This window comes from Dendrobates tinctorius, unplaced genomic scaffold (assembly GCF_039654945.1).
Source record: "Dendrobates tinctorius isolate UK_male_01 unplaced genomic scaffold, ASM3965494v1 ptg000177l, whole genome shotgun sequence".
NCBI classification, from domain to species: Eukaryota; Metazoa; Chordata; class Amphibia; order Anura; family Dendrobatidae; genus Dendrobates; species Dendrobates tinctorius.
In genome coordinates, this window is record NW_027361844.1 from 9,060,500 (window position 1) to 9,085,250 (window position 24,751).

A 24,751-nucleotide genomic window follows, 5' to 3' on the forward strand; every position below is an offset into this window, starting at 1 on the left:
GAGGCCACACATGTCTAGTCATCATGTGACCGCATGTATGTAAATTACCGGCACGAGAGAATCCAAATAGCGTGCAAGTGAGCACTGTGAGAATTCAGAAGTCTGCAGTCACATAGAATGACTGCAGACTCCGTACAAACCTGGACAACCCCTTTAATGCTCCTAACAAATAAAAAAATGAGAATAAGTCAGTTTCAGAAATAATATTTACATCCAGGTACCTTATAGATGACGTCTCTGGAGTCGTTCTTCTTTTCTTCATCTTGTCCAGACCCCATGATGAGTTTTCTCATCTACATCTCGTCTCTGCAGACTTCCATCTTCTCCGGTCTTCTGCAGCAAATCTCCACACGATGCCCTTAAAGATAGAAGTGTCATTATAATGCTCCTAAATAAAAATATCTGCAATATACTGTCGCCTCACACTATTATCCTCCTTCCTCATACTGTCTCCTCTAACATCCCCCCTCACCATACTGTCTCCTCATATATTTACCCCCTCACTCTCCTATACTGTCTGCTCACACATACCCCTGACTCCCCATACTGTATCTGCACACATCCCATCACCCTCACTCCCCATACTGTGTCCACATACATTTACAGTACCTGTTCGATCCCCATACTGTCTGCACCCATCCCTCCCACTCACCATACTGTGTCTGCACCCATCCCCCATACTGTTTCTTCATACATGCTCTCATACATACATACTCTTCATTTTGTGTCCTCAAATATCACCACACGCTAAATCGCCCCATCCCTACTCCAAATCCCCCCACACATTAAATCCCCCCATCCCCACTCCAAAATCCCCCCACACATTAAATAACCCCCATCCTCACTCCAAATCTCCCCACACATTAAATAACCCCCATCTCCACTCCATATCCCCCCACACAGAAAGTACCCCCATCCCCACTCCAAATCTCCCCACAAATTATGTACCCCCATCCCCATGCCAAATCCCCCCACACATTAAATAACCCCCATCCCTACTCCAAATCTCCCTACTCATTATGTACCCCCTCCCCTTTAATCTTCGGTGGTTTCTTCAGCTCCACAGTGGAGCACACTTACCACCAGTGTTCGCCCTTCTGGGCGCTGGTGAGTGACGTCAGCAGCGTGATCACATGACCTGATCACGCTGCTGGCGTCGCTCTGACCCGGCGGTCAGAGCTTCAGTTGTACTAGTGTCTGTATAGATGCCAGTACAATTGATCCCTCGGAGCCGGCGCTGCAGTTTCTCTGCGCCGGCTGTCAGCTTGACAGCCAACACAGAGAACGGCCAACTCCCAGTCCGGGGGGTGGCAGAATGCAGCCGCCAGGGGAGACCGCCCGACTGCGCCCCCCTGCCGGCTGTTGCCCCGGCTGCCCCCCCTAGATACGCCTCTGCTTTCATCTATGAGTTCTAAGCCTGTAAATAACAAGAATGCTGCCAGTTGTTAAGAGAAAGACCCTCTATTCGCCCCCTGTAAGGCTCTCTCCTCAATGACACCAGGGGGTTTCTTCATCCATTCCCCTAAACATTGGGGTCTCTCAGAATCGACTGGGATTTATTTATTTAAAACCCACTCCGACACTAATGTCATGACTTTGTCTGTGCTTTTTTTTTTTTCCTTGTTGCTGAAATTTATTGGAAACTTTTCATGAAAGATTCTTGTGTTAGTAACTGCAGATGTTTTGTTTCCTGCACTGGACCACGCCATGTGATGCCCATAGACCCGGCGCCATCTAATGGGATAGTGATGAGCGATCGTGCTGGGATGAGGCGTTATCTGAGCATGCTCTGGTGCTAACCGAGTGTCTTCGGTGGTCTCACTTGAAAAATATGTTCAAGTGCCCATGCCTGCATGTCTCACGGCTGTTCTACAGCTCCAATACATGCAGCCATTGCCTAATAAACAGCCAATCTACGCGTGCGTTGTGGCTGTCGAACACCTTATCCCATCACTTTCACTCATCACTAATGATGTCTCTGCTGATAACTAAAGCGTTGTTTTTTGAGAGTCTCAATCACTGATCTGCTAATAGACAGTAGACCCAATAATGCCACATGTATTCATGGGGCCACTCGCCACATCCATATGGAGGGCTTTGGTCCAGCAACACTCAGGAAGTTCAGTTTCTGTGTTGTAATGCTTGTGGTTTTGCAGTCACTTGGAGGATGTGGCTCTGTGAGTCCAGTTGGGCTAGTATCTGTAGCTTCAATGTTATAATACTTAAAGGGGTATTCCAATCTCCAAAATCCTATCCCAGTATGTAGTAGGTGTAGTAGTAGTAATACCGTATATACTCGTGTATAAGCCGATATTTTCAGCCCATTTTTTTGGGCTGAAAGTCCCCCTCTCGGCTTATACACGAGTCATATACTCGGGGGGGGGGGGATCGGCGGGGGAGGGGGAGCGGGGTGTCAGATCATACTCACCCTTCTCTGCAGCTCCCCTGCTTGTTCCATATTGTCGGCGCTGCTCTGTTCCTGCTTCAGCTGGGGGGGAGGCATAGTCACCTGTCCCTGCGCTCTGCTGTCTTGCGTCCTCTGCAGTGACATTCAGGTCAGAGGGCGTGATCGTGCCCTCTGCCTGCACAGTCACTGCAGAGCCCGCAGCGCTAATGAGTAGGGGTGCAACGATGGAGGTGAGTATACAGGTTTTTTTTTTTTTGTAAGGGAGGCAGCGGCAGCAATACGATGGGGCCAATCACTGTGCAGCAAAGCTGGGGCCACTCACTGTCCTCATTATCTGGGGCCACTCACTGTGCAGCATTATCTGGGGCCAATCACTGTGCAGCAAAGCTGGGGCCACTCACTGTGCAGCATTATCTGGGGCCACTCACTGTGCAGCATTATCTGGGGCCACTCACTGTGCAGCATTATCTTGGGCCACTCACTGTCCTCATTATCTGGGGCCACTCACTGTCCTCATTATCTGGGACCACTCACTGTGCAACATTATCTGGGGCCACTCACTGTGCAGCATTATCTTGGGCCACTCACTGTCCTCATTATCTGGGGCCACTCACTGTGCAGCAAAGCTGGGGCCACTCACTGTCCTCATAATCTGGGGCCACTCACTGTGCAGCATTATCTGGGGCCACTCACTGTGCAGCATTATCTGGGGCAACTCACTGTGCAGCATTATCTGAGGCCACTCACTGTCCTCATAATCTGGGGCCACACACTGTGCAGTATTATCTGGGGCCACACACTGTGCAGCATTATCTGGGGCCACACACTGTGCAGCATTATCTGGGGCCACACACTGTGCAGCATTATCTGGGGCCACACACTGTGCAGCATTATCTGGGGCCACTCACTGTCCTCATAATCTGGGGCCACACACTGTGCAGTATTATCTGGGGCCACACACTGTGCAGCATTATCTGGGGCCACACACTGTGCAGCATTATCTGGGGCCACACACTGTGCAGCATTATCTGGGGCCACACACTGTGCAGCATTATCTGGGGCCACACACTGTCCTCAGAATCTGGGGCCACACACTGTGCAGTATTACCTGGGGCCACACACTGTGCAGCATTATCTGGGGCCACACACTGTGCAGCATTATCTGGGGCCACTCACTGTGCAGCATTATCTGGGGCCACACACTGTGCAGCATTATCTGGGGCCACACACTGTGCAGCATTATCTGGGGCCACACACTGTGCAGCATTATCTGGGGCCACACACTGTGCAGCATTATCTGGGGCCACTCACTGTCCTCATAATCTGGGGCCACACACTGTGCAGTATTATCTGGGGCCACACACTGTGCAGCATTATCTGGGGCCACACACTGTGCAGCATTATCTGGGGCCACACACTGTGCAGCATTATCTGGGGCCACACACTGTGCAGCATTATCTGGGGCCACTCACTGTGCAGCATTATCTGGGGCCACTCACTGTGCAGCATTATCTGAGGCCACTCACTGTCCTCATAATCTGGGGCCACACACTGTGCAGTATTATCTGGGGCCACACACTGTGCAGCATTATCTGGGGCCACACACTGTGCAGCATTATCTGGGGCCACACACTGTGCAGCATTATCTGGGGCCACTCACTGTCCTCATAATCTGGGGCCACACACTGTGCAGCATTATCTGGGGCCACACACTATGCAGCATTATCTGGGGCCACACACTGTGCAGCATTATCTGGGGCCACTCACTGTCCTCATAATCTGGGGCCACACACTGTGCAGTATTATCTGGGGCCACACACTGTGCAGCATTATCTGGGGCCACACACTGTGCAGCATTATCTGGGGCCACACACTGTGCAGCATTATCTGGGGCCACACACTGTGCAGCATTATCTGGGGCCACACACTGTGCAGCATTATCTGGGGCCACACACTGTGCAGCATTATCTGGGGCCACACACTGTGCAGCATTATCTGGGGCCACACACTGTGCAGCATTATCTGGGGCCACATACTGTGCAGCATTATCTGGGGCCACACACTGTGCAGTATTATCTGGGGCCACACACTGTGCACCCTCGGCTTATATGCAAGTCAATAAGTTTTCTCATTTTTTTGTGACGAAATTAGGGGGTCGGCCTATACACGGGTCGGCCTATACACGGGTCGGCTTATACACGGGTCGGCTTATACACGAGTATATACGGTAATAATGTTAGTAAATACCTCCAATTAGAAATGTAGTATAATTTTTCTGATTCACTATGTCTCTTTCCTCATGTACAGGCATTGCAGGACCTTAAGTATCCATGGTTACGACCACTTATATTGTGACAGTTAGTTGCTAGTGGTCATAACCATGGATACCTAAGGTCCTGCAATGACTTCATATGAGGAAACAGATATAGTGAATCAGAAAAACTATACATTTCTAATTGGAGGTATTTGCTAATATTATTACTACATCTGCTACATATTGTGATGGGATCTTGGAGATGGGAATACCCCTTTAAGGGTTCTTATGGGGTATGCAGGATGTGCATGGTCTCTCTATATCAGTGTCACTCTGCACTATACCTTTCAGAGTCATCACCCCGAAAAGGCGACTCTTCAGAAGTATTCTACTTTGAACCCTCGAGTTCTTCCCCTTAGTGACCGGGCCAATTTTTTTTTAAATCTGACGTCTCACTTTATGTACTAATATCGCTGGAACGCTTTAACATATTCCATTGATTTTGAGACTGTTTTTTCGTGACACATTATACTTTATGATAATGGTAAATTTAGGTTGATTTGTTTTCCTTTAATTTATAAAAATATCAGAAATTTGACAAAAAATTTAAAAAATGTCAAATTTTGAAAATTTGAATGATCTCTTTAACCCAGATAGTCATACCACATAAAAACATTAATAAATGACATTTCCCTCCTGTCTTGTTTACATCAGCACCATTTGTAAAATGTTTTTATTTTGTTAGAATTTTAAATGTAGCAGCAATTTTTCATTTTTTAAAGGAAATTTACAAAACTTGTTTTTTTAACGACGTGTTCAGTTTTGAAGTGACTTAGAGGGTCCTATATAATGGAATCCGCCAAATGTGATACCATTTTAAAAACCTCATCATATTCAAAGTATCTTTCAGGTAGTTTATTAACCCTTCATGTGCTTTTCAGGAATTAATGAAAAGATAACAAGAATGAAGAGGTGTATTTTTACCACCTAAATGTTGGTAACTTCTGAACTGGCCGCTGTAGCCAATAGACTCTAACGCCGTTATTTGGCCATGAACTGCCATGGCAAGCATCAGGACCACACGATCAAGATCTCAGGGTGACATTGGGGATAAAGAGGGAGCCTCCAAATGCTGTTAACCATTTAGATGCTGTAGTCCCTATTGACAAAAGCATTCAAGGGTTTAAACGGCCATAATTGGTGCCAACAACGATCGTGGCTGATGCAGCACGTTGTCGGCTATAGTGTATAGCTAACAGTTACAGGATTGTCACCTGTCGGGGGATGCTTGCCTCTCATATCGCAGGTCAGTAAAAGACGTATTGGTGTTCACTAAGGCTACTCTGTCAGCACAGTCTTATCTACCTGTTCAGTGAGCGGAGCGATAGTGTGAAATTACGTTTGTCATCCACTAACGTAGTAAGAGATGACATGATGGCAGCACCCACATTAATGCATTAATGTGCTCACTACCGCTCACAAGTTACTTGTCATTCATTACATATACGGTATATGTGTTACCCTCAGGAGGACTCGCAACAGCAGATCTCAGCGCTTACTGAACAGTACCATTTCATAGATCAAGATGGGAACACCTTCCAGTATGAGATTCAGGATCTGTCTGGGACTAGTCCGCAGATGGTAAGTGATCCATATGTCATTAAATACCATAGTCATGGAGTGGAGACATAGTTACATAGGTTGAAAAAAGACATGGGTCCACCAAGTTCAACCTTCCTCCACCAGTACATTTTGTCACTAAATTAACTATAACCTGCAATGTTAGTGTTAATGTGGAGCCCAAAACTAGATCTCATATTCTAGATGTGGCCTCACCAGTTATTTATAAAGGGGAAACAATGCGTTCTGATCGTGGGATTTTATCTCTCTTTTTATACACCCTAAAATCTTGTTTGCTTTTGCGGCTGCTGCTTGACATTGAGTGCTGCTGCTCAGCTTACTTGTAACCAGAATACACAAGTCCTTCTCCTGTTGTGTAGTCCCAAGTATAGTCACATTTAATGTATATGCAGCAATAGGATTACTCCGTCCTCGGTGCATTACTCTACATTTATCTACATCAATTTGCCAAGTGTGTGCACATTCAGAAATCATCCAGATCGTTTTACTAACATGAAAAATGACATGTTAGTAAGGGCATAATAATCCATATCAGTGGATAATGTTAGAATTCAGAAATATCGGTGAAATGTCTTCTCTGCTGTGTGATTAGGTGTGAGATATGCATGTACACATTGCTGTATAACACTGATCAGTCATCAGATATTCTGTTTTCCTCTTTTCTGCAGATGATATTGACCAGTGAATCGGAGAATGGACAAGTGTACCATGTCAATGTCATTCCCTCCAACCAGACCACAGCCCAGCTTCTAATTCCTCAAGGTAACGGCTGGTGAGCTGTCAGAATGGGGTGCTGAGATGGCATCTCCCACTCAGGACACAGATCTATTAAATCTCTTAAAGTCCTTTAAAACTGTCAGTCTTAAATTGCATCTGTCAGCAGATTTTTGCTGTGTAATCTGAGAGCACAAAAATGTAGATGCAGAGAACCTGATTCCAGCGATGTGACACTTATCAGGCTGTGCATTGCTGTTTAAATACATTCAGGTGATTATTATTACAGGACAACTATGCTAGTGCCTCCTGGTCCAACCACATCCCTGCCACTGATTAGCAGCTGTCTGTCACTATACATTGTACACAGAGAGCTGTAGTGTGTGAGGGGTTGTACACCGATCAATATCTAAGCTCTACTAGATCTGCAGCAGAGAAAACTGTGACTCTATCACAACTTCTGCACGCAGCAAACTAAATGACACATTACTGGAATCAGGGTCTCTGTCCCTGCATCATGTTGCTGTCAGATTACATAGTAAAATCTGCTGAGAGATTACCCAGGTACCCTGCTCACAGATTGTCAAGGATGCTGCTGAGATTTGTAAATAGCTTCTAGTTCTGCTGCTGATATAGAAAAGTTCTAGTATCTACAGGTAAAGATTAGAAAATGGATCTGTTATTTCCCACAATAGCACCACTTTCCCTTTGTGTTGTCGGCAATGCAAAAAACATCATTTTTGATTTTGTTTTCACCACCGCTCTGCTCCGTCTCCTGCAGTTTGTGACTTGCAGGCTGCTCCAGTGTTTCATGGAGGTCACTAATCAGTGTAAGTCTGTGAGAGCCTCGTCCTGCTCTCATAGCCTTGTATTGGGAGCTTGTGACGTAGCTTCTGATTTCCAGCCACTCTCAAGATGGCGCCACGGGACACGAGCAGCAACGGAAAATGCTGCAGACGCCAGTGGGTGAGTATATGACCAGGCATAGGGGGACTTGGGTTTAAAGCACGACTCCAGCACACAAAAAACAAACCGCTAGCGTGGTGCCTTACACATTAATGGCTGATTGTTGAGTTATTTAGAGGGCGCACCAAATATAGGCTATTATACAATCTGTATACTGTCTACATTGTATCCAAGTGTCAGATCTTCAGTGATGTCTCACGAACAGATACACTAAAATATTTATACAAATTTGAAGGGGTGTACTCACTTTTGTGATATACTGTACATATATACAAAAAAACGGCGAACAAAGAGTCCAAAACCATAAATTTACAAATTAGCAATAATTTTATTCAAGTATATCAGGATTATCGAAAGAGGGTGAAGTAGGAGTCAATGATGACCATAGTAGGTACATGGGCAAAGACAATAGGACACACAAGGGTACATGGACACGGGAATGTGCATAATTTTACAAATATACCATACAAAATTTAAATATTCCACATAATCCCATAGTTAGGAAATAGCCAGTCACAGAATCAAAATCAGAACAGGATAGCATTACCATAGGTGGAGGAGCCTGCCACCACTAATGGTATGTACTAAATCCGGAGTAAACCATACACGCCAAATAGAACACATAAAAAAGTTTCACACATAATCCAATGTTATATAAGGTCACCGCAACCTACAGAGTCAAAGGCATAACTATGGTGGCCCAGGGAGAGTTTCACACAGTATCTGATAATGTATCGCATCACACCGCCCCCAGAAAGAAAGGAAGCCGTGGGCGTGACCATAGTATCCAAAGACACGAGTCCGCGTCAAAAGGCCGCGACTAGTAAAGTCACAGACCGGCGACAGTTCCCCCGGCAACAACCATCAGACATCGAGGAAGTGGCGACATAAGGACTCACCACAATGCGCGCAAGTAAAGCGCCCAGTGCCTCAGAGCGCGTCACATCGCCCATGGTTACGCAGGCGTATCTGCGGCAACCACGACGCCGCACGGCGTCGGCATCACATGACTGTCGGCGTCACAGAAGTGACCGCCCGCCAGACAACACCCGATGCCAGAAGCCGTCCGGCGTGATATTTAAAACTGGTGTTCTGTCTTGGGAGTGGATTGCACCTTAGCCCACCCTAGAAATCTATAGCGCAGAAGAGTCCGCGGCACGGCCAGCATGACTGACTTCATTGTGAAACTCTTAGTGCACGCCATTGTTTTTGCCTACGTGCTCCACTATGACAGTCATTAATCCTGTGGGCATAGCTGTTCCTAGAAATTAAAATTCTCTTGTTTTCTAATCTCAAGCCTAAATAGTTTCCTAAGCACATGTGCATTGAATGAGCCATATTGATGTGTGTATGTAATACTTGTATTGGGTAGACATGTATTAAACGATCACAATGAAGAGGGTGTTAAAGAGACCCTCCAGGAAAGGCTAATACTGTGTTATACATGGTTCAGGGTTTGATGGAGTGATTGCCTCTTCGCTGTACATTGCATATCTGGGTAATGCCCTCCTCCAGGGAGCCCTAGACCAGGCATGATCCTAGAGAAAATGTGACTTCTTCAGCCTGTTAGTCCTCAGTACATAGAAATGCCCCCAAACTGTGTAATAAAAGAGGATCCATCTATTCGTAAAGAAGTACAAAATTCTGTGTTCACTGGCTAAAGAGCGGCGAATGTTACTGTGATTGTAATGTACAATCTGTCTTCTCTATTAATGAAGAGCCTGACGATCACAACCAGCCAAGAGAGCCTCTGCCGCCCGTGCAGAGCGCCCCCGGACATGCCGTGCCGAACCCAGCCGGCAGCGTACTCATTCACTCCGACACTGCACTGGATGCATCCAAGACATCACCGGTCAGGTAATCCCTAGTCACGTCACGTATACGGTAGCATTGTCACGTCATGATCGTGGAGCCATCGCAGCGACATTTCTTCTATACATTCTCTGGTCATCGGTTTTATTTCTGTCCTTTCAGCCAGAATCATGATCATTAATGTCCACATTGCAAGAACATGTCACCGGGGTAATAAGCTGCAGATCACTGATGGGAAAGAATGGATAAATGACCCCGGGGTACAATGTGGCCATACACATTAGATAATCTTATTATCCCAGGGAAGTCGGAGGGTTTATCTAATGTATGTGGGGTCTCCCAACTCTCCCTGATGGCAGATGATGGGTGACAGGAGGATCTTGGATTTGTTCTCACCCAGGCTAATTAGGTGTCAGAAAGATCAGGCAGAAGCTTGGTCCCCTCTCCCCAATGAAATAACTAGGTTGATCCAAGTATAGATGCGCATAGCGGTCAGCCAATCATTGGGTAGATGTAAAGGGAGTTGTTAATGAGTTGTATATTGATGGCCTATTCTTAAAAAAGTGCTATGGTAGTCCGACACCAGACACCCCCATTGATCTGTAGTTTGCGCTTAGACCAGATATAGTTCTACTGCAGTTTAGATCTTATTGAAGTGAATGGGAGCTGATCCGCAGTAGCTGCGAATGACCACTACAGGACACGGAGCTGTGACGTTTGGCTCCATACAAACTGTACGTCTGGGCATATCGGGAGCAGTGGGCAGTGAGCAATGTCGCACCCCTCCAGATCTGATATTGATCGATATAGTCCATCAGCTTTTGCTCATCATTATTGTTTGTAATCACAGCTTGATATTCTTTAGTGCAAAGAAAAGTGTTCTAAACTTTGTAAAACATGTTTTTAGGTTGTCTGTAGAACAGTTTCCAAAACCTCTTCAACGACTTCCTCCCAACATTCCTGTTTGGGCACGCCGGCTTAGGAACTGTGAGGTAAGATGGCAGCATGATGATTGCACTCATTCATGGTATGTATGGTTGGCCGTGTAATTTGCTTCTCCAGTAGATGTGCACTGTCATTATTCAGGTATGGCCGCTGTCCTATCTAGTAACTTCCTTGGTGACATTGTTTCTTGCTATCAGGTCACTGCTTTCATTTTGCAAATGACCTCTGAAAAATAAAAGGTGTTAGATATTCCGCTTCTCCTTCCCGCCAGCTTTGATCCATCTTCTCCAGAGACTTCTTTCTAGAAGCAGCGCCACTCTTATCTATGGCTGGATTTGGAATTGCAGCTCAGCCTAATTCTCTTAAATGGAGTAAAGCTGCCAACCCTTTTTCTCTAATACTGTACCACGGTCTTATTATATGAATGACTGCTCCGATTTCTTGACTTTCCATCTTTTAGAAAATTGGCGACTCTTACCGTGGTTACTGCCTGAGCGAGGCGGAGCTGATGAATATTTTGGGTCTCCACAAGCAGCACACGATGAGTGTATGGGGGACCCGACAATCGCCAAGCCCAGCCAAGCCAGCCACTAGGCTAATGTGGAAGTCCCAGTATGTCCCCTATGATGGAATACCCTTTATAAATGCAGGTACACAGTCTGTTTTTGTCTTTTGTGTGTTTTTTTTTTTTTTTCCTATTCGGATGGTTCTCGTCTCCTCTCCTAAAGGCTAATGACATCGTTGGAGGTTGAAAATAAAATCCAGTTTAAAAATTAATTATTTTGTTTTAAAAACGCTTGCATTTCAATAAAAAAATAAATGCCCCTAAGGTCATAATCTTTGTTTTCCCTTCACCCATGACAGCACACCTGAGAGAAGGATCCGCCCCCGCCAGGAAAGGAACCTACTGAAATATAAGGGGCGGCACCTCTCCCCCCGCTTCAGTTGGGTTCCTGTCCTGGAAGGGAATCCCAGACTGACAGCGGCGGTGACTGTCATGGATGAAAATTACCCAGGCCCGTCCCGGGAAGAACAGGTCATCTTACCTGTAGTGCCGTCCGTCGGGTACCTGGTAGCGCAGTCCCTGGGGGCTCCGGGTTCGTGTGGGCACGGCTGGCGGTCCCTAACTTTGGGGCGCTCCACCGTGCCTCCCTTCCCTCGCGCATGCCCCCGGGCTGTCTCCCTCAGAATGCGTAGCGTGAGAGAGCCGGGGGCGTCTTCCGGCCGCTGACGTCGGCGGCACAGAGCATCCTGGGAGCGCGCCGGCTGACGTCTGCAGAGCGACGGCAATATGGCGCCTGGTGTGACGCCGGCCGCATGAAACAGTAGAGCGCGGCCGGCGGTCGCAGGGGGGGTGGGGGAAAACGCTCACCGGGACAGGAACTATTTAAAGGAGGAGGATGTCAGCATGGCTGGGGTCAAAGCAGGAATGGTCGCCGTCTCCACCCTCTCTGCCTCCATCACAGCCCTGGCCCCTAAGCATGGCAGCAGTCGCCCCAGCCACAGGTCAGGGGACTCTTCGATGTCCAGAGAGCACAGGTCACGAGTTCCTCCACAGCCTCCGAGTCTGGTATCCTTAATTACGGTGGTGAGTGATCTTCGTGAATGTTAGTAAGGTGGTTAATAGGGTTCTTAGGAGAAACCCAAAAGAGCAGGGAGCAGGGAGCAAGAGGAACAATAGATATTGTGCTATATGTAGAAGCCCTCTAGCAAGAGATTGGCAGAAGGACCTTTGCGCCAGCTGCATCCAGCGAACCATGGCGGAGGAAGCACCTAGCTTTGCAAACAACCTTAGATCCGTTATCAGGTCAGAGATGGAAGGCTCGCTTAAAGCATTGCTAATGAAAGGGAAAAAGAGTAGGAAAGATCCCCCTAGTTCTTTCTCAGACTCTTCCTCGGCCTTATGTCGGGCCGGACACCCATCCTCCTCTTCCTCAGATAGCGACACAGGTGGCAAACCGTGTTTTCCAATACAGGATACGGATGCTCTCCTCAAGGCCATCAGAGTAACCATGGGCCTACAGGAGGAAAAAACAGCTAAGTCCCTGGAAGACGTCATGTTCGGGGGACTACAGGAAAGGAAGAAATGGTCCTTTCCAGTCAACGAGAAAGTCCAAGCACTCATTGAGAGAGAATGGAGGAAGCCTGAGAGGTCAGGAGCCCTTCCTTCCTCTTCTAAAAGGAGGTACCCCTTTGAACATAAGGACACAGAAATATGGGACAAGGTCCCAAAGATTGATGCAGCAGTGTCCAGGTCATCTAAAAAATCGGCCCTGCCCCTGGAAGATTCAGGGGTGCTTAGGGACCTGCTAGATAAAAAAAGCAGATTCCTATTTAAGACATACATGGGAAGCAGCAGCAGGAGGACTGAAGCCGGCAATAACGGGCACCTGCACGGCACGTTCCTTAAAGATTTGGCTGCAGTAGCTGGAAGAGAGACTGGCTTCAAAAGTCTCAAGAGAAAAAATACTGGCAGACATGTACCTGCTGCACGGGGTGGCAGCTTTTTTAGCCGACACTTCCGCCGACTCCATGAGATTGACGGCAAGAGCACCAGGATTATCAAACGCCGTGAGACGGGCATTATGGCTTAAGGGCTGCCCAGGGGATCTGCAATCTAAAGCTAAGCTGTGCTCTCTCCCTTGTGATGGTTACTTTTTTTTTATTTGGAAAAAACCTAGATGACATCTTAGAGAAGGCAAGTGACAGGAAGAAGGGCTTACCCAGGTTCCCAGCGGATCAGAGGAGGCCGCCCTTTCGGAGGGGAAAATTCAACAGGGGCCGTCCTCCGGGGGACAGGAGAAGATGGGAAGATAAGAGGAAAAAGGAATCCGGATTCATGTTCAGAGGAGCCACCTCAACTTCCAAGAAATCCCCACAATGACGCCAGCATTCCGGTAGGGGGGAGATTGACGCTCTTTTCCCAGGCCTGGGAAAACATCTCTTCCAATGCCTGGATCCTAAACATTATAAAGGAAGGCCTCAAGATCCCTTTTTTACATCACCCGAGAGCATCATTTGTCGTGACGCCCGTCAGAAAGGTGATAGGAGAACAATTGGCCTTGGAATCAGAAATCTTAAGTTTGCTAGACAAGCACGTTCTTTCTGAGGTCCCGAGCGGACAACAAAAAAACGGGATTCTACTCACCCCTCTTCCTGATTAAAAAAAAAAACAAAAAAAACAGACCAGTCATTCAGAAAAATCATAAACCTCAGAGGCCTCATTCACTGGATAAAGAATCAAACTTTCAAGATGGAATCGGTAACTACAGCCATAAAACTGCTACATCACGATTGTTTTATGGCCGTAGTCAATTTAAAGGATGCATACTATCACATCCCCATTCATCCAGGTTATCAAAAATACTTGAGTAGCGCTCTACATCCAGGGCAATCTCAGGCATGTTCAATTCAGAGCCCTTCCATTCAGCATATCCATAGGCCCGAGAGTGTTTACCAAAGTCATAGCGGAGATGACAGCCTTCCTCCAAATCCACAACACGATCATAATTCCCTATTTGGACGACTTCCTAATAGTGGGCAGCTCAGAAGACCACTGCGCTGCACAGGTGGAACGAGTAACAGACACCCTGCAAAGACTGGGCTGGATGGTAAACATCAAAAAATCAAGGCTACAATCCCTAAAGAAACAAGTTTTTCTAGGGTTCATCCTGGATTCAGAACAACAAACCTGTCTGCTACCGGAGGCCAAGGTAGAAAAGGTGAGGAATGTGACATTAGCGGCCCTACACCAACCTCACATGACCCGGAGGAACGCGATGTCCTTGTTAGGCACCCTGACGGCCTGTATCCCAGCGGTCAGGTGGGCACAATTCCATACCCGACAGCTTCAGACGGAAATTCTATCAGCACAAAGGTCGCTAAAAGGCGTTTAGAAGGAAAACTGGAGCTTTCCTTAAAGGTCAGGAATTCTCTCAAATGGTGGTTAGACAGGACAAACCTGACATCAGGGATGCTATGGGACAAACCAGTGACCGACATAATTCTGACAGACGCAAACTCCTCAGGCTGGGGAGCGCACCTAAGGGGTCATGCGGCCCAGGGGTCCTGGGGGCCTCAAGAGCAAAACGCATCTTCCAACTTGAGAGAACTGTGGGCAGTGATCAAAGCCCTAACAAATTTTATTTCCTTCCTCAGTTGCCGCAATGCCGTATCATGTCGAACAACAGAGTAACAGTGACGTACACCAATCACCAGGGGGGTACAAGATCACACTTCCTAATGAAGGCAGCCAGCGACATTTTTCATAGAGCAGAACAACATCTACTCTCTCTGATGGCACTACATATAAAAGGAGTGGAGAAGATAGAAGCCGATTTCCTGAGCCACAATATACTAAAGCAGGGGGAATGGGGTCTAAGTCGGTCAGTTTTTCAGAAGATAGTACAACTTTGGGGGGAACCGATGATAGACCTCTTCGCCAACAAAAACAACAGGCAAGTGGAAAGGTTCTGTTCATTAAACCCCCCCAAAAAAACATGGGCAGTGGACGCATTGCAAATTCCGTGGAATTTCAGGCTGGCTTATGCGTTTCCCCCAGTGGCTCTGATCGCAACAGTTGTGAGGAAAATCAGGAAAGACAAAGCCAGGGTGATCCTAATAGCCCCGTTCTGGCCAAAAAAACCCTGGTTCTCGCTGTTGCAGATGATGTCCCTCTCAGATCCATGGGTCCTACCAGAGATCCCAGACCTGCTAAATCAGGGCCCAATATTCCACGCACAGGTCAAGGGATTTCATCTGACGGCGTGGAATTTGAAAGGTCGCTTCTAATGGATAGAGAGTTCTCTCCGGGATTAATGGCCACCCTGTTAAAAAGTAGAAAGCCAGTAACGACTAATATCTATGGCAGAACATGGAATAAGTTCCTACAGTTCCTAGGGAAGCCGTTAGACCAAAAACCCCCGATTTAAGGCCATCTTGGAATTTTTACAATCAGGATTACAGCTGGGGTTAGCGGTGAATACCCTTAAAGTTCAGGTGTCCGCACTAGGCGCACTATATAATTGTAACTTGGCAGCAAACAGATGGGTAGCTAGGTTCATTAAGTCTTGCCACAGGTCCCCAGACCTATCCCATTACCAAAAATAGCCCCGTGGGATCTAAACCTGGTATTAGAGGCCCTTACAAAAGAGCCATTCGAACCTGTTCAACAACTGCCTATAAAATATCTTAACCTGAAGACGATTATATTAGTTGCCCTGACATCGGCCCGTAGAGTAAGTGACTTGCAGGCCCTCTCGGTAAACCCACCTTTTACCCAAGTGTATCAGGATAGAGTGGTGTTAAAAACAGACCCCGCGTATCTACCTAAGGTAGTATCAGATTTCCCTCCTTCTGCGAAAATCCAAAAAATCCAGGGGAGGAAAAATTCCACAAATTAGATGTTAGGAGGGTCCTGCTAGAATATATATCAGTGACTAGCCAGTGGAGGAGGTCCCAGTCCCTATTTCAGGGTGCCAGAAAGGGTTGCAGAGTGTCAAAAGGGACCATTGCCAGATGGATTAGGGAGGCCATTAGTATAGCCTACTCAGCTAATGGTGTTCCAATTCCTGACCGCATCAAGGCTCATTCCACCAGAGCCGTGGTGACCTCCTGGGCTGAAAAGGCAGAGGTATCGATTGATCAAATTTGTAAGGCCGCTACCTGGGCCTCACCATCAACCTTCTTTAGACACTATAGATTAAATCTATCCTCCTCTGCTGACTTAACCTTTGGTAGAAGGGTGCTGCAAGCGGTGGTCCCTCCCTAAGGTGGTTCGAAGTCTCCAAAAATCTCTCAGGTGTGCTGTCATGGGTGAAGGGAAAACCACCATGGTTACTTACCGGTAGCCGGTTTTTCCGGAACCCATGACAGCACCCAAATATCCCCTCCCCTTTTTCACCGTATGGGTGTGCACGTTAATAGGGTGTATTTGTGTGATGTGGTGTTGGATAAACATGTAACTAACCGGGAAGTCCTCTCAATGCTCTGTAACCAACTGAAGCTGGGGAGAGGTGCCGCCCCTTATATTTCAGTAGGTTCCTGTCCTGGCGAGGCGGATCCCTCTCTCAGGTGTGCTGTCATGGGTTCCGGAAAAACCGGCTACCGGTAAGTAACCATGGTGGTTTTCCTGGCAGTCAGTTAGCACAGTAATGCTTGGAGTGTAGTGCCATACTGGTGGCCGTACTACACCTCTAGGATGCAGTCAGGCGGCCATATAAATCGAAACAAGATCGGAACACAGTGCATGGACTGGCCGGCGGTTCTCCCGAACCGAGCGTGACAGCTTCATGTATTCCTATGCAGCTATCACGCTCTGGTCAAAAGAGCTGCTGGCCAGTCCGTACATTGGGTTCCAATTTTATTCCGATTTATACGGCCATATGACTGTGCCCTTATATTGTGAACAGTTTTGTTTAATTCCTGAAGAAGGTCGGTCACTTTCTCTTCTCTTGCAGCCAGGCCTGTGGAGTCGGTAAGCCAAACCACCAACTCTTACTCTGACTTCTCAATTTCCCTGAATTGAGACTCCCTGACTCCCGACTCCACAGCACTGGTCACTACTGAGCATGTACATAAAGTGCAGCACAGATTCATCTCCACAGCACTGGTCACTACTGAGCATGTACATAAAGTGCAGCACAGATTCATCTCCACAGTACTGGTCACTACTGAGCATGTACATAAAGTGCAGCACAGATTCATCTCCACAGCACTGGTCACTACTGAGCATGTGCATAACGTGCAGCGCACAGATTCATCTCCACAGCACTGGTCACTACTGATCATGTACATAAAGTGCAGCACAGATTCATCTCCACAGCACTGGTCACTACTGAGGCTGTACATAAAGTGCAGCACAGATTCATCTCCACAGCACTGGTCACTACTGATCATGTACATAAAGTGCAGCACAGATTCATCTCCACAGCACTGGTCACTACTGAGCATGTACATAAAGTGCAGCACAGATTCATCTCCACAGCACTGGTCACTACTGATCATGTACATAAAGTGCAGCACAGATTCATCTCCACAGCACTGGTCACTACTGAGCATGTACATAAAGTGCAGCACAGATTCATCTCCACAGCACTGGTCACTACTGATCATGTACATAAAGTGCAGCACAGATTCATCTCCACAGCACTGGTCACTACTGATCATGTACATAAAGTGCAGCACAGATTCATCTCCACAGCACTGGTCACTACTGAGCATGTACATAAAGTGCAGCACAGATTCATCTCCACAGCACTGGTCACTACTGATCATGTACATAAAGTGCAGCACAGATTCATCTCCACAGCACTGGTCACTACTGATCATGTACATAAAGTGCAGCACAGATTCATCTCCACAGCACTGGTCTCTACTGAGGCTGTACATAAAGTGCAGCACAGATTCATCTCCACAGCACTGGTCACTACTGAGCATGTACATAAAGTGCAGCACAGATTCATCTCCACAGCACTGGTCACTACTGAGCATGTACATAAAGTGCAGCACAGATTCATCTCCACAGCACTGGTCACTACTGAGCATGTACATAAAGTGCAGCACAGATTCATCTCCACAGCACTGGTCACTACTGAGCATGTACATACATTTGTGGCCAAACGTATTGACACCCCTCCAATTTTGTCAGATAATACTCAGTTTCTTCCTGAAAATTATTGCAAACACAAATTCTTTGTTATTATTATCTTCATTTAATTTGTCTTAAATGAAAAAACACAAAAAGAATTGTCCTAAAGCCAAATTGGATATAATTCCACACCAAACATAAAAAAGAGGGTGGACAAAAGTATTATCACTGTTCGAAAAATCATGTGATGCTTCTCTAATTTGTATAATTAACAGCACCTGTAACTTACCTGTGGCACCTAACAGGTGTTGGCAATAACTAAATCACACTTGCAGCCAGTTGACATGGATTAAAGTTGACTCAACCTCTGTCCTGTGGCCTTGTGTGTACCACATTGAGCATGGAGAAAAGAAAGAAGACCAAAGAACTGTCTGAGGACTTGAGAAACCAAATTGTGAGGAAGCATGAGCAATCTCAAGGCTACAAGTCCATCTCCAAAGACCTGAATGTTCCTGTGTCTACCGTGCGCAGTGTCATCAAGAAGTTTAAAGCCCATGGCACTGTGGCTAACCTCCCTAGATGTGGACAGAAAAGAAAAATTGACAAGAGATTTCAACGCAAGATTGTGCGGATGTTGGATAAAGAACGACTAACATCCAAACAAGTTCAAGCTGCCCTGCAGTCCGAGGGTACAACAGTGTCAACCCGTACTATCCGTCGGCGTCTGAATGAAAATGGACTGTATGGTAGGAGACCCAGGAAGACCCCACTTCTTACCCCGAGACTTAAAAAAGCCAGGCTGGAGTTTGCCAAAACTTACCTGAAAAAGCCTAAAACGTTTTGGAAGAATGTTCTCTAGTCAGATGAGAGAAAAGTAGAGCTTTTTGGGCAAAGGCATCAACATAGAGTTTACAGGAGAAAAAAAAGAGGCATTCAAAGAAAAAAACACGGTCCCTACAGTCAAACATGGCGGAGGTTCCCTGATGTTTTGGGGTTGCTTTGCTGCCTCTGGCACTGGACTGCTTGACCGTGTGCATGGCATTATGAAGTCTGAAGACTACCAACAAATTTTGCAGCATAATGTAGGGCCCAGTGTGAGAAAGCTGGGTCTCCCTCAGAGGTCATGGGTCTTCCAGCAGGACAATGACCCAAAACACACTTCAAAAAGCACTAGAAAATGGTTTGAGAGAAAGCACTGGAGACTTCTAAGGTGGCCAACAATGAGTCCAGACCTGAATCCCATAGAACACCTGTGGAGAGATCTAAAAATGGCAGTTTGGAGAAGGCACCCTTCTAATATCAGGTTGGTTGAAGTTATTTTGGCTAAAGGTTGTGCAACCAAGTATTAGGCTGAGGGTGCCAATACTTTTGTCTGGCCCATTTTTGGAGTTTTGTGTTTAATGATCAATGTTTTGCTTTTTGCTTTATTCTCTTTTGTGTTTTTTCATTTAAGACAAATTAAATGACGATAATAATACCAAAGAATTTGTGATTGCAGTCATTTTCAGGAAGAAACTGAGTATTATATGACAACATTGCAGGGGTGTCAATACGTTTGGCCACAACTGTATGTACATGCATTTCATAACTTTCCCAAATAATTATGAAAACATTTACAGCACATCCTGCATTGTACTACTGTACCTAATTTATTATATATTTTAGGAGTCAGACTCGGTCCATTTTATACTGACTCAAACTCTGACTCCACGAAAATTGACACCGACTGTACAGCCCTGGCAGCTTTCCTCATGCACTACCCAGCACTTTTGTCCATACAATGGCTGCTGGTGGAGGAGCCTGTGACCAGACCTGTCCATACAATGGCTGCTGGTGGAGGAGCCAGTGACAACATCTGTCCATACAATGGCTGCTGGTGGAGGAGCTTGTGACCAGAGCTGTCCATACAATGGCTGCTGGTGGAGGAGCTTGTGACTAGAGCTGTCCATACAATGGCTGCTGGTGGAGGAGCTTGTGACCAGAGCTGTCCATACAATGGCTGCTGGTGGAGGAGCCTGTGACCAGACCTGTCCATACAATGGCTGCTGCTGGAGGAGCCTGTGACCAGACCTGTCCATACAATGGCTGCTGCTGGAGGAGTCTGTGACCAGAGCTGTCCATACAATGGCTGCTGGTGGAGGAGCCTGTTATGAATGAGTCACCGTAGGAGGCAAAAACAGAAATACTAGCTAAGTCCAGAAAACCAGAGAAGTTGGCAGCTATCGGATTGCAGACCCCTGAACCTATCAACAACAACTAGCAGTAGCCGTGGGGGGTTCCTAGGGTGCCCTAGACCCCTCGATCACAGCCGGAGAACTAAATAGCCTAAATACAGAAAGGGAAATCTAAACTGCCCCAGAGCAGACCCCAAAGCAATAGGCAGCCCCCAACATATAATGACGGTGAAGCAAGATGAAAAAACACACAGATAGAAAGATAGGCTGAGCAAATGATGGGGCCCAAGCTAACTAAATAAGACAGGATAGAAAGGCTGCTGTCTGCAATCCGCCAAAACCCTATCAAAACAAGAGCCAACAGATTGATAGGGGAAAAAAGCCCTGAAGACGCTAGGCTTCAAAAAGACTATATCAGTACTCAGGTATTTTCTGAAGACAGAGCAAAAAGGAATTTAGCTCACCCCAGCAGGGAATGGCAGAAATCCAGAAAAACAAGGCAAAACAAAACCAAAACACAAATGCAAAAAGCAGAGCAGAAAACTTAGCTTTTGAGGAGCAGGAATCAGACTGGTCTCCTAGAATCCCTCTGAGAAATCACCAGCAAGGCAGAAGGGCGTCGGCTGCCTTATATCCAGTCAGCAATTCCAGTCACCCAGTCATCATCATCCTGCTCAGGTGCTTGGTAATCAGCCTCACTACCTTCCTTCACCAGAAGAGGGAGTTCATCAGACCTCAATGGTGAAGGGGAAAATGAACTCACAACAGGAGCCTGTGACCAGAGCTGTCAATACAGTGGCTGCTGGTGGAGGAGCCTGTGACCAGACCTGTCCATACAATGGCTGCTGGTGGAGGAGCCAGTGACAACATCTGTCCATACAATGGCTGCTGGTGGAGGAGCCAGTGACAACATCTGTCCATACAATGGCTGCTGGTGGAGGAGCTTGTGACCAGAGCTGTCCATACAATGGCTGCTGGTGGAGGAGCTTGTGACCAGAGCTGTCCATACAATGGCTGCTGGTGGAGGAGCTTGTGACCAGAGCTGTCCATACAATGGCTGCTGGTGGAGGAGCTTGTGACCAGAGCTGTCCATACAATGCTGCTGGTGGAGGAGCCTGTGACCAGACCTGTCCATACAATGGCTGCTGCTGGAGGAGCCTGTGACCAGACCTGTCCATACAATGGCTGCTGGTGGAGGAGCCAGTGACAACATCTGTCCATACAATGGCTGCTGGTGGAGGAGCTTGTGACCAGAGCTGTCCATACAATGGCTGCTGGTGGAGGAGCTTGTGACCAGAGCTGTCCATACAATGGCTGCTGGTGGAGGAGCTTGTGACCAGAGCTGTCCATACAATGGCTGCTGGTGGAGGAGCCTGTGACCAGACCTGTCCATACAATGGCTGCTGCAGGAGGAGCCTGTGACCAGACCTGTCCATACAATGGCTGCTGGTGGAGGAGCCAGTGACAACATCTGTCCATACAATGGCTGCTGGTGGAGGAGCTTGTGACCAGAGCTGTCCATACAATGGTTGCTGGTGGAGGAGCTTGTGACCAGAGCTGTCCATACAATGGCTGCTGGTGGAGGAGCCTGTGACCAGAGCTGTCCATACAATGGCTGCTGGTGGAGGAGCCTGTGACCAGAGCTGTCCATACAATGGCTGCTGGTGGAGGAGCTTGTGACCAGAGCTGTCCATACAATGGCTGCTGGTGGAGGAGCTTGTGACCAGAGCTGTCCATACAATGGCTGCTGGTGGAGGAGCTTGTGACCAGAGCTGTCCATACAATGGCTGCTGCTGGAGGAGCCTGTGACCAGACCTGTCCATACAATGGCTGCTGCTGGAGGAGCCTGTGACCAGAGCTGTCCATACAATGGCTGCTGGTGGAGGAGCCTGTGACCAGAGCTGTCCATACAATGGCTGCTGGTGGAGGAGCTTGTGACCAGAGCTGTCTATCAGCCTTTACTATGTGAGATATTTTACTCGCCAGCATGCGGCAATACATTTTTAGGGGCTTACAGCAACACAACGAGGCAATGTACAAAAATAAAAGTTGGATATCCAAAAAGGTCTGCCCAAGCCTTATTTCAGGATACTATTAGTAGGGTACGGAAAAATGACCTGACAGATTCCCTATAAAAAAAATTAAATAATAAGCTATATGTACTTGAAAGTTGTGCCAATGATAAAAAAAAAATACTATGGCTCCTGCAATGTGACGATAAAAAAAATGATGTTCGATCATTTAGGCCAAATTGGGCCCCCTCTTTAAAGAAAACCTGTCACCCGAAAAAGCGCTATGAACCTGCAGATATAGGTTTAATCTGCAGTTTAACAGTGTTACTAACCTCCCGTTATCTGCATCTAGCTCATCGCTGGGGTGAGAAAATTAATTTTATTCCCCAGGCACCGTTCCAGTTTCAGTCACGGGATGTTGCTGGTGCTGGTTCAGTCACACTCTGAGTATACATAGCGACAGCTGTAACCAGGCCCCCGGCCCTGACTGACCGCCTGCTTCAGTGCAGAGGGAGTGCCAGTCAGGGCCGGGGGCGCAGTTACAGCCGCCACTCTGTATTTTCACAGCAGTGACTGAATCAGCGCCGACACCACTCTGTGACTGAAACCAGAACACTGCTGTGGGAATGAAATTAATGATCTCCCTGCAGCGTTCGGCTAAGTGCAAGTGACTGGAGGTTAGTAACTCTATTAACCTGCAGATTAACCCCATATCTGAAGGTTAATAGCGTTTTTTTCTGATGACTGGTTCCCTTTAAGGGGTTAAAGATGATGTCTCGCTGACATGATCCCTTTGTAAATAGTTGTCGACCAGGTGATTAGACGATATGACCAAGAACAATGCGGATGGTCAGATGTTTCTTGCAGTGGCTAATAAATGTATGGATCAGCCACATCTGTCAAAGCATATGGCTCTTTTAGGTCTGTGCCCCAGCAGGAGTTATGGAGGAGGACTAACGTGTAGACGCACACTAAATAAATCTGTTGCAAATTTGTTTCCTTGTAGGAAGCAGAGCAATTGTAATGGAGTGCCAGTATGGACCAAGAAGAAAAGGATCACAGCCCAAGAAAAGTGGAGAGAGTGAAATCCCTGCTGGGCCATTGTATAAAGCAACATGTCCAGCAAGGTGGGTGCTCCCCGGCACATAGGAGGCAACTATCGATTTAAGGTTTGGCCATTGAACAGTGATCGAGTTGTGATGTTCTGCTCCAGGTTACATCCTGACATTGCCGGAGCTGATATTGGCTGATCATGGTGGGGCCACGCTGGTCTGTACCATCAGTATTATGGTTTTAGACAACCACTCTTAAGGCTGTGTGCACATGGCAAGTGTTTGCAGCTGAAAAATCTACTGCAAATACAGATCTGTTGGAAGGAAAAATCCTGTGTAAAATATGCGCATTTTAATTGCATTTTTACATGCGTTTTTTTCCCCATTCATTAAAACTCATCAAAAGCGCTGAAAGAATTGATATACTGCAAATAAAAAACTGCTTCAAATCTGCAAGGAAAGAATAAGAAACATGTGCATGAGATTTGATAACGTACGGAAAAAAGGTGGGGAAAACGCGATATGTGAACATAGTCTAGGGTTCTAAGACAACCAGTGACGTAATTCACAATATAAATAGGAATTATCTATTTCTAAGAACTACAGATCAGCTATACCCAAGAGTGTAGCAAAGAGTGATATTTGAGGACATTTTATGTTATTTAAGGTGTCACTAAAAAGTGGTTTGGTACCGTGTTAGCCAGTAGAAAAAAAATATATAAAGTGCTCTCAGTGAGAGAAACAAAATAGGAATCTTGTGGGTATGATACCTTTTAATGGCTAACAAATAATAGTGAATGTTGTTACAAAGCAAGCTTTCGGGACTGCTTATATCCCTTCATCAGCCTGATGAAGGGACCTAAGCAGTCCCGAAATCTGAGAGCACTTTATATATTTTTTAAGGTGTCACTGTCATTCTTTCTTCTTATGTCCATGATTGCTAGCCAGTGGATGCAGCGTCAGTTGGGAGGAGTGCTATGTGCAATAGTTAATCCTGAAGCTTGATGTGTTAATAGCTCTACCTTGTTTCTAAGGATACCGTTACACCTAGCGACTCACCAGCGATCCCGACCAGCGATATGACGCGGTCAGGATCGCTGGTGAATCGCTAGGTGGTCGCTAGTGAGCTGCCACACAGGCAGATCTCACCAGCGACATCGCTGGGGACGGGGGTCACTACTTACCT

The 24,751-nt window shown here is 46.8% G+C and overlaps 1 protein-coding gene across 3 annotated transcripts in view; it reads left to right on the forward strand.

Moving 5' to 3' along the window:
- The window catches only part of CARF (calcium responsive transcription factor), a 127,861-nt gene that overhangs the window by 51,222 nt on the left and 51,888 nt on the right, over positions 1–24,751 (forward strand). For all 3 annotated transcript variants that reach the window (XM_073551527.1, XM_073551526.1, XM_073551528.1), the window contains 6 exons: positions 6,189–6,302; positions 6,971–7,064; positions 9,701–9,839; positions 10,702–10,786; positions 11,200–11,389; positions 23,520–23,640. In XM_073551527.1, the coding sequence (XP_073407628.1) occupies positions 6,189–6,302; positions 6,971–7,064; positions 9,701–9,839; positions 10,702–10,786; positions 11,200–11,389; positions 23,520–23,640 (743 nt within the window). The remainder of the gene's footprint in view (positions 1–6,188; positions 6,303–6,970; positions 7,065–9,700; positions 9,840–10,701; positions 10,787–11,199; positions 11,390–23,519; positions 23,641–24,751) is intronic.